At 43.9% G+C, this 12,647-nt stretch overlaps 1 protein-coding gene across 1 annotated transcript in view; it reads right to left on the bottom strand.

Annotated features, from left to right (window-relative positions):
• LOC124722225 (vitellogenin-like) overlaps nt 1-11,759 on the bottom strand; it is a gene marked incomplete at its 3' end in the record, with an annotated part of 444,892 nt that extends 433,133 nt beyond the window's left edge. Inside the window, exon 1 of the mRNA XM_047247418.1 lies at nt 11,507-11,759. Within this exon, the coding sequence (XP_047103374.1) occupies nt 11,507-11,759 (253 nt within the window). The remainder of the gene's footprint in view (nt 1-11,506) is intronic.
• Between the last annotated feature and the right edge of the window lie 888 nt (nt 11,760-12,647).

Raw genomic sequence — 12,647 nt, 5'->3', positions numbered from 1 at the left:
GATCAACGTTACCTTGTACAGCAGCAACTTCTCTGACGCTGACATTAGGGTTATCGTCAACTGCACGAAGAATTGCCTCGTCCATTGCAGGTGTCCTCGTCGTTCTAGGTCTTCCCCAGTCGCGAGTCATAGGCTAGAATGTTCCGTGCTCCCTAAGACGCCGATCAATTGCTTCGAACGTCTTCCTGTCGGGACACCTTCGTTTTGGAAATCTGTCTCGATACAAACGTACCGCGCCACGGCTATTGCCCCGTGCTAATCCATACATCAAATGGGAATCTGCCAACTCCGCATTTGTAAACATTGCACTGACTGCAAAACCACGTTCGTGATGAATACTAACCTGTTGATGCTACGTACTGATGTGCTTGATGCTAGTACTGTAGAGCAATGAGTCGCATGTCAACACAAGCACCGAAGTCAAGATTACCTTCCTTCAATTGGGCCAACTGGCGGTGAATCGAGGAAGTACAGTACATACTGATGAAACTAAAATGAGCTCTAACATGGGAATTAAGCGTTTCCGGACACACGTCCACATAACATCTTTTCTTTCTTTGTGTGTGAGGAATGTTTCCTGAAAGTTTGGCCGTACCTTTTTGTAACACTCTGTATATCAGTACAAGCTGACGAAACAAAGTATGTCTTAACTAGAGTCAAATGAGTGTAATTTTTCGTTTTGCAAATAACAGATCTGGATAAATACAAGAGCGATTCGTAGGGTTTTATGACGTATCCAAAGACCTGTGTGCACAAAGCATAACCACTGTTCTGTTGCAGATGCTAAGCAGATTGAATATTGATAAAAACAAATTAGTACCGCAAACATACGATGACTACAGTGCAATGGCAGGGAACAATTATGGTGTCCATCCTATTGTGAAACAAGCATATTCTGCTAGACCATCAGTTTTATCTAGTCCTCCTGTGTGCTTGTAAAAAAATTACTCAAGTAAAAATTTTTGTGCCAAATCTGTTAGGATTTCACGTATTTTTTAGCCGTTCCAGTAAAAGAAGTGAACTTCTGCTGGAAAGGGGATTTGAACTATCAAGTCCTTGTGAAACAAGGTGAAATTTTCATTCACGCGCTGCACAATTCTTTATTCTTCACTATACAGATCTGAGAGCAGCATTTAATAATATGATAAATAACGAAGGGCGGGATGACCATTCTTTGCGTCAAGCAATTGGGCTAAACAGCGTACTGGATGATCAAACGTTTCTTTTTCCACTGCAGCTGTGCAGTTCGATTTTCCGGCATACAAGTATCTTGTTTGACAGCTTTGAAATTAGAACCGTGGACATAAAACGCTGAAAGTTCGAAATTGAAAACTACATTAAGACTGTTGAAAGACTGAGATGTGAGGAAATTATTCTTAAATGCATAGTGGAAGCCATAAAGCCAGCAGGAGTATCTGAATTTAATTTTTACGAAACAGAAGCACGTATTCAGAAATTGTGAAGGCTAACATTCGAAATAATTGACACAGTAGTATTACACATGGAAACTACACTGCTGGCCACCGTAAATGCAACACCCTGAAGGAAGCATCCAAATCAAGTGAAATTTAGACCATGGGTTTGCAGCGATGAGATATGCAAATGATTAGAATTTCAGCGCAGACGCACATCACACGCGCCTGTGGCGCCACCTCATAGCGCCATTTAAGGCTTGGCGATTTCGACGAGTGTACGTTCGGCACGTGTGTTTACCTTGTGGTTGTTTCACAAGACGATCAGTTATGCCTCGTAGACAACAGCGAACATCGTTTGATCAAGTATCCGAGTTCGACGGAGGAAGGATAGTGGCTTACCGAGACTGTGGATTATCATACAGAGATATCGCTAGTCGTGTTGGATGAAACCAAACAACTGTAATGCGGATATGTGACCGTTGGATGCAGGAGGGTACGACGGACCGACGTGGTCGATCGCATTCACCTCGGTGCACCACTGCACGTGCTGATAGGCAAATTGTGCGCATGGCAGTGACGGATCGCTCAGTGACATCCCAAACCATAGCACAGCACATTGCGTCTGTAACGCATCATCCAGTGTCTGCGCGTACCATTCGACGCCATTTACAGCAGAGTGGTCTGTCCGCAAGACGTCCATTGCTTCGTCTACCATTGACGCAGAACCACAGACGTCTCCGTCGCCAATGGTGTGATGACAGACGGATGTGGATGGCAGAATGGAATGACGTTGTCTTTACTGACGAGGCACGCTTCTGTCTGCAGCACCACGATGGTCGGATTCGAGTGTGGAGACACCGTGGAGAGAGGATGCTGGAAAGCTGCATTATGCACCGCCACACTGGTCTTGCACCGGGTATTATGGTATGGGGAGGTATTGGATATTACTCTCGCACGCCTCTAGTACGCATTGCCGGTACTTTAAATAACCGGCGCTACATATCCGAGGTGCTGGAGCCAGTTGTCCTTCCTTACCTTCAGGGCTCGGCCACAGCCATATTTCAACAGGATAATGCGCGACCACACGTGGCACGCATTGTCCAAAGGTTCTTCGTCAATAACCAGATTGAAGTGCTTCCCTGGCCGGCTCGCTCTCCGGATCTTTCGCCAAAGAAAACATGTGGTCCATGGTTGCTCGACGAGTGACCCAGATTACATCCCCAGCTGCCACACCAGATGATCTTTGGCAACGTGTGGAAGCTGCTTGGGCTGCTGTACCGCAGGAACACATCCAACGTCTCTTTGACTCAATGCCGAGACGTGTGGCAGCGGTGACCTCCAACAATGGTGGCTACTCTGGCTACTGATTCTGACAGGAACCACATGTCACAGACGTCTGTAAACGTAATCATTTGATACTTGATCAACATGTTATCTACAAAATAAATTTTGTTGTGCTACCTCTTGTCTTTCTCGGTGTTGCATTTATGGTGGCCAGCAGTGTAGATTCCAGGACTTACATGAAACAGATTTTACAGAACTTGTAAATCAGAAAAAGTTCTCAGGTTATAGTAAGCCAAATAATTTCCCGATACGTGAAGTTGAAAAACGACTTAAAATATATCATCTCTTTGAAAGGGTAAACTGGAAAAAAACATTACGTTTATTTACAGTAGTATGGAGAATCGTCTACAGCCTCAGGACCTCCTTAAATCCGTTATAAACACTGGATTAAAAATGTTGCTCTCTGAATGTGTGAAATTACTCATTGGGTCTTGCAATTCCAGCAACCACAGCGTCTTGCGAAAAAAGGATGGGCACATTAAAGCGCGTTAAAACCTACTTTCGCAACGTAGTGGCAGTCTGACAAACTTGGCCATGTAAGCTATAGAGACAAGTTTTTGTTTTAAATGGCTCTGAGCACTATGGGACTTAACTGCTGTGGTCATCAGTCCCCTAGAACCTAGAACTACTTAAACCTAACTAACCTAAGGACATCACACACAACCATGCCCGAAGCAGGATTCGAACCAGGACCGCAGCGGTCGCGCGGTTCCGAACTGTAGCGCCTAGAACCGCTCGGCCACTCCGGCCGGCTTTTGTTTTAAGTTTTTTTCTTTTTCCGACATTCGCAATTCTCAGCCTACCCTACAAAAAATGGCATGCGACGCCTCTGCCGGAATATAATTTTCTTGAGACGGAGAAGCTAATGTCCATGGATCAGCATGGTTTTAGAAAGCATGGCTCGTGCGAAATTCAGCTTGCCCTTTTCTCACATGGTATACTGCGATCCATGGATGAAGGACAACAAGCAGATTTCCATATGTCTAGATTTGTGGAAAGTACTTGACACGGTGCCCCATTGCAGACTGCTAACGGAGGTACGAGCATATGGAATAGGTTCCACACATGTGAGTTGCTCGAAGACTTCTCATATAATACGACCCAGTACGATGTTCTCGGCGGTGAGAGCTCATCAGAGACAAGGGTATTTTCAGGAGAGCCGAAGGTAGTGTGATAGGACTGCGGTTACTTTCTATGTACGTAAATGATCTGGCGGACGGGGTGAGCAGCAACCTGCTATTGTTTGCTGGTGATGCTGTGGCATTCGGGACGGTGTCGAAAGTGAGGGACTGTAGGAGGATACAAGATGACTTAAATTTCTAGTTGGTGTGATGAATGGCAGCCAGTTTTAAGTGTAAAAAAATTTAAATTAATACGGATAAGTAGGACAAACACACCCGTAATGTTCGGATACATCATTTGTAGTGTCCTTTTTGACACAGCCACGTCGTTTAAATATCTGGTCGTGACGTTACCGAGCGATATAAAATGGAGGAGCATGTAAGGTTTGTTGTAGGCAAGGCGTATGGTTGACTTCGGTTTATTGGGAGAATTTTGGGAAAATATGGTTCATCTCTAAAGGAGACCGCATATAGGACGCTAGTGCGACCTATTCTTGCATACTGATCGAGTGTTTCGAATCTGTACGAGGTCAGGTTAAAGGAAGATATCGAAGACGTGTAGAGGCGGGCTGCTAGATTTGTTATCGGTAGGTTCGAACAACACACAAGTGTTGCGGAGGTGCTTGGAGAAATCCCTGGAGGGAAGCCGAAGTTCTTTTCGAGGATGACTATTGTGAAAATTTAGAAAACCAGCATTTGAAGTTGACTGGAGAGCGATTCTACTTCTGCCAACACACAATTCGCGTAAAGATCACAAAGATAAGATACGAAAAATTAGGGCTCTTACGGAGGCATATAGATAGTCGCTTTTACCTCACTCTGCTTGATTATGGAATAGGAAAGGAAATGTGTAGTAGTAGTAGTGCAGGGTACCCTCCGCCATGCACCGTACGTTGGCTTGCGGAGTATGTACGCAGATGTAGCTATTTTGTTGTTGTAGCTGTTTCCAATGATTTATCGCCAATCCCATAATTGAATAATAACGTGTCTTTATGTCTAGTTGTGCGAATCATGATTATGTTGAGGGCCAACTGCCAGTTCCTATGGCAAATGAGGATTCTCTTCCCGCCTTTCGACTAAACTTCCGAGAGATAGTATACGTACGCCCAAAAGCATCCTAAGGGAGCTGTGGGGTCAGCGCGACAGATTTCCAATCGAAGGGGGCCCGGGTTCGATTCGCGAGCGGGTCGAAATTTTCTCCGCTCAGCGACTGAGTGTTGTATGTCCATGTCTTCGTACCATCATAACTGAAAAGAAAATCGCGTGCATGGCGTCATATGTCAAGTCTAAACGTATGAACATCGTACCAGGGTACGGCTTAGCCCTAATGAATGTTCTGCATTGTAGAAACACTCTGTCGTATCTTTCACTGTTGAGATAGGTGTATGGGCACGTCCTGAAAGCCAATATAAAAGCAGAACTGAGTGTTGCACTCGAGAATCTGATCAGTTCCAAAACAACAGGAGGGTACCTCCATAAACAAGGAATTGCAGGGCAAGCTGGAATTCTAAAACCACTCATCAGTGATGCAAATTCCCCTAACGGGAAAACTTGGTGCCGAAGCCATAAAACCTGGACTGTGAAGCAATGGGAGGAAGTCATTTGGTCGGATGAATCTTGTTTCACACTGTTTCGAACTTCTGACTGAGTTTACGTTCCAAGAGTGAAAAGTGGCGGGGGTTGCGTCACGATACGTGGAGCTGTATCGTGATATTCCAAGAAGCCTATGGTTACTCTGAAAGGTCGCATTACTTTGAAGGATTATGGGACCATTTTGGCTGATCAGGTCTATCCCATTGTACAATTTTTGTTCCCCAATGGTGACGCTATCTTCCAAGAGGACAGGACCCCTGTTCACACAATCGAATCGCCCAGAACTGGTTTTGTGAACACGAGGACGAATTGAATTAAATGTTCTCGGGTTTCCAACCGCGTCACTTGCTTAAAACTACACGAAGTTTCGGCCAAGGACGAATTATCCCTTCTCCCCTGGCCCCACAGTCTCCAGACGGTAATATTATTGAGCTTTTGTGATCTGCTTTGGAGAGAAGTAAGCGTGATCGTTATCCACTTCCACCATGGGCCACTATTTCGCAGGGAGAACAGTATAAGGTTCCCTTTCAAAGTGTACAGGACCTGTATTCATCCGTTCCGAGACGACCGGAAAAAATGGTTCAAATGGCTCTGAATACTATGGGACTTAACTTCTGAGGACATCAGTCCCCTAGAACTTAGAACTACTTAAACCTAACCAACCTAAGGACATCACACACATCCATGCCCTAGGCAGGATTCGAACCTGCGACCGTAGCGGTCGCGCGGTTCCAGACTGAAGCGCCTAGAACCGCTCGACCACTCCGGCCGGCAGACGACCGGAAAGAACGTGATTTGAAAGCCAATGGGTTTCCCATACTCTATTAGGCTCCGTAATGCGTTGTGTTTTTGGTGTTTCCGCGTATTTGCCCAACGCGTGTATGTTGGCTAGGAAGCCCTCAATTCAGTCGTAAAGTTGGCGCAATATAGCCTAATTGAACATTACGATCATTAGCTGAGGGTACAAAACCATGTCGAACTCCTCAGGAGCAGTATGTTTACGAACACTACAGTGAAAATGCGACGGCCTTATGCTATAAGAGCATACCGTGCAATGAAACGTAGTGTGGCCAGAGGATCGATGGACGTCTTATTGCATTGCTACCAAGGTCATCCGCCTTCCTGAAGGGCCCTCTATAATCTATGCGAAATAAAACCCAACAGTGTCTTGTTCACATAGTGAAAGTACCCTCAAAAAATTCCGATAAGTGCGACTGGGACTCGTGCACCGAGGGATCCGTACATATTTAATTATGTATATAGCTAGTTCATCCAACCCGTGAATCGAGGATTTTGACGATTTTTGCCTGTTACCGAAATCGATACTAGTGCGATAAAAAAATTAGTGACATAAATGGATGCGTCTCTTGATTTCTTTATCGTAGAAGCTTAAATTTTTTACACCGCCAAGGAAGTATAGATTTTAGTATGTGACATAAATTTCGACTTGATACGTCTGATTGTTCCTGAGAAAAAGGAGTCTTAACAGACGGATATACAGACATTCGGATAACATAACAAAAAATATTTTTTTCGTGTGATAATTAAAAATTAAGTATTTTAGAATTTCTTTCTTTACTTGTACTGTAAAAGCTTGCTTCTTGCCAAGTTTCATGATTCTAGGTCAACAGGAAGTACCCTATGCGTTTTGATGAGTGACTTCGCGAGTATCTACATCTACATGGATACTCTGCAAATCACATTTAAGTGCCTAGCAGAGGGTTCATCGAACCATCTTCACAAGTCTGTATAATTGCAATCTCGTACAGCGTGCGGAAAGAACGAACACCTTTATTTTTCCGTACGAGCTATGATTTCCCTTATTTTACCGTGGTGATCGTTCCTCCCTATTTAGGTCGGTGTCAACAAAATGTTTTCGCATTCGGAGGAGAAAGCTGGTGATTGGAATTTCGTAAGAAGATTCCGTCCTAACGAAAAACGCCTTCCTTTTAATGATTTCCAGCTCAAATTCTGTATCATTTCTGTGACACTCTCTCCCACATTTCGCGATAATACAAAACGTGCTGCCTTTCTTTGAACTTTTTCGATGTACTCCGTCAGTTCTATTTGGTAAAGATCCCACACCGCGCAGCAGTAACCTAAAACAGGACGGACAAGCGTAGTGTAGGCAGTCTCCTTAGTTGATCTGTAACATTTTCTAAGTGTCCTGCCAATAAAACGCAGTCTTTGGTTAGCCTTCCGCAAAACATTTTCTGTGTGTTCCTTCCAATTTCAGTTGTTCATAGCTGTAATATCTAGGTATTTAGTTGAACTTACGGCTTTTAGATTAGACTGATTTATAGTGTAACCGAAGTTTAATGAATTCCTTTTAGCACTCATCTGGATGACCTCACACTTTTCGTTATTCAGGGTCAACTGCCAATCTTCGCACCATTCAGCTATCTTTTCTAAATCGTTTTGCAGTTTGTTTTGATCTTCTGGTGACTTTATTAGTCGATAAACAACAGCGTGATCTGCAAACAATCTAAGAAGGCTGCTCAGATTGTGTCCCAAATCGTTAATATAGATAAGGAACAGCAAAGGGCGTGTAACACTTCCTTGGGAAACGCCAGAAATCACCTCTGTTTTACTCGATGACTTTCAGTCAATTACTACGAACTGTGACCTCTCTGACAGGAAATCACAAATCCAGTCACATAACTGAGACGATATTCCATAATCACACAATTTCATTACAAGCCGCTTGTGTGGTATAGTGTCAAAAGCCTTCCGGAAATCCAGAAATACGGAATCGATCTGAAATGCCTCGTCAATAGCACTCAACATTTCATGCGAGTAACGGGCTAGTTGTGTTTCACAAGAACGATGTTTTCTAAACCCATATTGACTGTGTGTCAATAGACAGTTCTCTTAGAGGTAATTCATAATGTTCGAACACAGTATATGTTCCAAAATCCTACTGCATATCGACGTTAACGTTATGGGCCTGTAATTAAATGGATTACTCCTACTACCTTTCTAGAATATTGGTGTGACCTGTGCAACTTTCCAGTCTTCGGGTACGGATCTTTCGTCGAGCGAACGGCTTGTATACAGTCTGGACCAGAAGACTTGCTTTTATTAAGTGATTTACATATCAAAATATGTGACATAAACGGCCGTATCTTTTTACTGCATTGACGCGGAAGCTTAATCTTTTTGCATCACCAAGGGACCGTAGGCATTAGTATGTGACACAAATTTCAACGATGTCGACGATTTTTGCCTGTTACGGATATCGATATTGGCAAGATATCAAAATTAGTGACGTAGATGGCTGCGTCTTTTCAGCGCCAAATTTCATGATTCTTGGTGAACGGGAAGCACCCTATAGGTTTTGATGAGGGAATTTGCGAGTATGAAAATATGTTACATAAATGGCCGTATCTTATGATTGTATTGACGTAGAAGCTTGAATTTTTTACATCGCCAGGAGACCATAGTCATTAGTATGTGACACAAATTTCAACCATTTCGACGATTTTCTCCTATTACCGATATCGATACTGTCAAGATATCAAAATTAGTGACATAAATCGATGCGTTTATTGATTGCCAAACTTTATGATTCTAGGTCAACGGGAATTGCTCTACAGGTTTTGGTGAGTGAGTTTGCGAGTATCAAAATATGTGACGTAAATGGCCGTATATTTTCACCGTATTGACTTAGAAGCTTAAATTTTTTACGTCGCCAGGGGAGCATAGACATTAGTATGCGACATAAATTTCAACTTTATACGTCAGAACAGCTGTTAGCACGAGGGACATAAGAGTAGATATCGTAGGTGTTGCGAAACAACTCAAATCGCTTAAGAAAGGCAAGTTTTCGGGTTCAGATGGTGTACAAATCAGGTTCTTTTCAGTGTATGCAGACACAATAGCGCCTTTCTTAGCAATCATATACAACCGCTCACTTGATGAAAGGTCTGTTCCTAAAGACTGGAAAGTAGCACAGGTCACACCAATATTCAAGAAAGAAAATAGGAGTAACCCATTGAATTACAGACCCATATCACTGACCTCAATTTGCAGTAGGATTATGGAGCATATACTGTACTCGAACATTATGAATCACCTTGAAGAAAATGACTTATTGATACATAACCAACACGGATTCAGAAAATATTGTTCTTGTGCAACGCAGCTAGATCTTTACTCCCAAGAAGTAATGAGTGCTGACGACAAGGGATCTCAGATCGATTCCATATTCCTAGATTTCCAGAAGGCTTTTGATACTGTTCCTCACAAGCGACTATTAATCCAATTGCGTGCATATGCAGTATCGTCTCAGTTGTGTGACTGGATTCGTGATTTCCTCTCAGAGAGGTCACAGTTTGTAGTGATAGACGGTAAATCATTGAGTAGAACAGAAGCGAAATCTGGCGTTCCGCAAGGTAGTGTCATAGGCATTCTGCTGTTCCTGATTTACATAAATGATCTAGGTGATAATCTGAGCAGCCTCCTTAGATTGTTTGCAGATGACGCTGTAATTTACCGTCTAGTAAAATCATCAATTACAAAATGATCTAGAGAGAATTTCTGTATGGTGCGAAAAATGGCGATTGGAACTAAACAAAGAAAAGTGCGAGGTCATCCACATGGGTACTAAAAGATATCAGATAAATTTTGGGTATAAGATAAATCGCGCAAATCTAAGGGCTGTCAATTCGACTAAATACCTAGGAATTACTATCACAAGCAACTTAAATTGGAAAGACCATATAGATAATATTGTGGGGAAGGCGAAACAGAGACTGCGCTTTGTTGGCAGAACACTTAGAAGATGCGACAAACCCTCTAAGGAGACAGCCTACATTACTCTTGTAGTCCTCTGTTGGAATATTGCTGCGCGGTGTGGGATCCTTACCAGGTAGGATTGACGGATGACATCGAAAAATTCAAAGAATGGCAGCTCGTTTCATGTTATCGCGCAATAGGGATGAGAGTGTCACTAATATGATACGCGAGTTGGGGTGACGGTCACTGAAACAAAGGCGATTTTCTTTGCGGCGAGATCTATTTGCGAAATTTCAATCACCAACTTTGTCTTCCGAATGCGAAAATATTTTGTGGACACCCACCTACGTAAGGAGAAATGATCATCACAATAAAACAAGAGGAATCAGGGCTCGAACGGAAAGGTTTAGGTGTTACTTTCTCCCACGGGCCATTCGAGAGTGGAATGGTAAAGGTATGAAAATGGTTCGACGAACCTTCTGCCAGGCAATTAAGTTCAAATGGTTCAAATGGCTCTGAGCACTATGGGACTTAACATCTGAGGTCATCAGTCCCCTAGAACTTCGAACTACTTAAACCTAACTAACCTAAGGACATCACAACATCCATATCCGAGGCAGGATTCGAACCTGCGACCGTGGCGGTCGCGCCGTTCCAGACTGAAGCGCCTAGACCCGCTCGGCCACACCGGCCGGCAATTAAGTGTGAACTGCAGAGTAGCCATGTAGATGTAGATGTCTCCTACTACTGATAAAAAGTGTTCTTAACAGTCGGACAGAAAGACTCACAGAGAGAGAAATGGACAACAAATGGTTCAAATGAGCAAATTGGTTCAAATGGCTCTGGGCACTATGGGACGTAACAAAATGGTTCAAATGGCTCTGAGCACTATGGGACTTAACATCTATGGTCATCAGTCCCCTAGAACTTAGAACTACTTAAACCTAACTAACCTAAGGACAACACACAACACCCAGTCATCACGAGGCAGAGAAAATCCCTGACCCCGCCGGGAATCGAACCCGGGATGGGACGTAACATCTGTGGTCATCAGTCCCCTATAACTTAGTACTACTTAAACCTAACTAACCTAAGGACATCACACACATCCATACCCGAGGCAGGATTCGAACCTGCGACCGTAGCGGTCGCGCGGCTCCAGACTGTAGAGCCTAGAACCGCTCGGCCACTTAGGTCGGCGATGGGCAACAAAGGGTTCCGTGTTTGCCATGAGATACGGAACCCTAAACAGAGGAAATACGACGTAAGCGAGAGTGGGTGCGTTTGGAGACTTGCCTCTGCGCCAGGAGGACCCGGAGACACGTCCGTCAGCGAGGGCTGCGAGGCAGCAGGCGACCGCCACGAGCAGCAGCATGCTGGATGGCTGGCGTCCCGGGAGGCAGTGGCGCGGGTCGCCCTCCACCGTCGCCGCTGCTGGTGCTGCTGACAACGCCACAGATAAACTCGCGCTGACGCCGCTGTCCGACACGCGCTGCCGCTGCCGTGCTATCGTACCCCTTAAGGGCTCAAATACACATCTGCCAAACATCCGCTGCAATCACCTCTTTCCACACACACCACGCAAGTCGCAGTCGGGGATGGGCAGGCACGTTCCACTTTCCTACGTTTCCGAAAAACGGCTTTTCCTATGACTTTATCAGTTCCACTGAAGTTAGTAACACTCACTGCTTAATAACATATCGATAAAACTCCCTAGTATCATTTGTACATTCTACTCTTGTTGTGGTCTTATATCCAGAGACTGGTTTGATGCAGCTCTCCATGCTACCCTATCCTGTGCAAGCTTCTACATCTCCCAGTACCTACTGCAACCTACATCCTTCTGAATCTGTTCGTGTATTCATCTCACGGTCTCCCTCTACAATTTTTACCCTCCATGCTGCCCACCAATACTAAATTGATGATCTCTTGATGCCTCAGAACATGTCCTACCAACCGATCCCTTCTTCTAGTCAAGTTGCGCCACAAATTTCTCTCCTCCCAAATTCTACTCAATATCTCCTCATTAGTTATGTGATCTACCCATCTAATCTTCAGCATTCTTCTGTAGCACCACATTTCGAAAGCTTCTATTCTCTTCTTGTCTAAACTATTTATCGTCCCATGTTTCACTTCCATACATGGCTACACTCCATCCACATACCTTCAGAAATGACTTCCTGACACTTAAATCTATATTCGATGTTAACAAATTTCTCTTCTTCAGAAACGCTTTCTTTGCCATTGCCAGTCTACATTTTATATCCTCTCTGCTTCGACCATCATCATTTATTTTGCTCCCCAAATAGCAAAACTCATCTACTACTTTAAGTGCCTCATTTCCTAATCTAATTCATTCAGCATCACCCGACTTAATTCGACTACACTCCATTATCCTCGTTTTGCTTTTGTTAATATTCATCTTATACCCTCCTTT

This window comes from Schistocerca piceifrons, chromosome X, assembly GCF_021461385.2.
Source record: "Schistocerca piceifrons isolate TAMUIC-IGC-003096 chromosome X, iqSchPice1.1, whole genome shotgun sequence".
In the NCBI taxonomy this organism is placed as follows: Eukaryota; Metazoa; Arthropoda; class Insecta; order Orthoptera; family Acrididae; genus Schistocerca; species Schistocerca piceifrons.
This window is presented reverse-complemented; position numbering and strand designations above follow the sequence as displayed.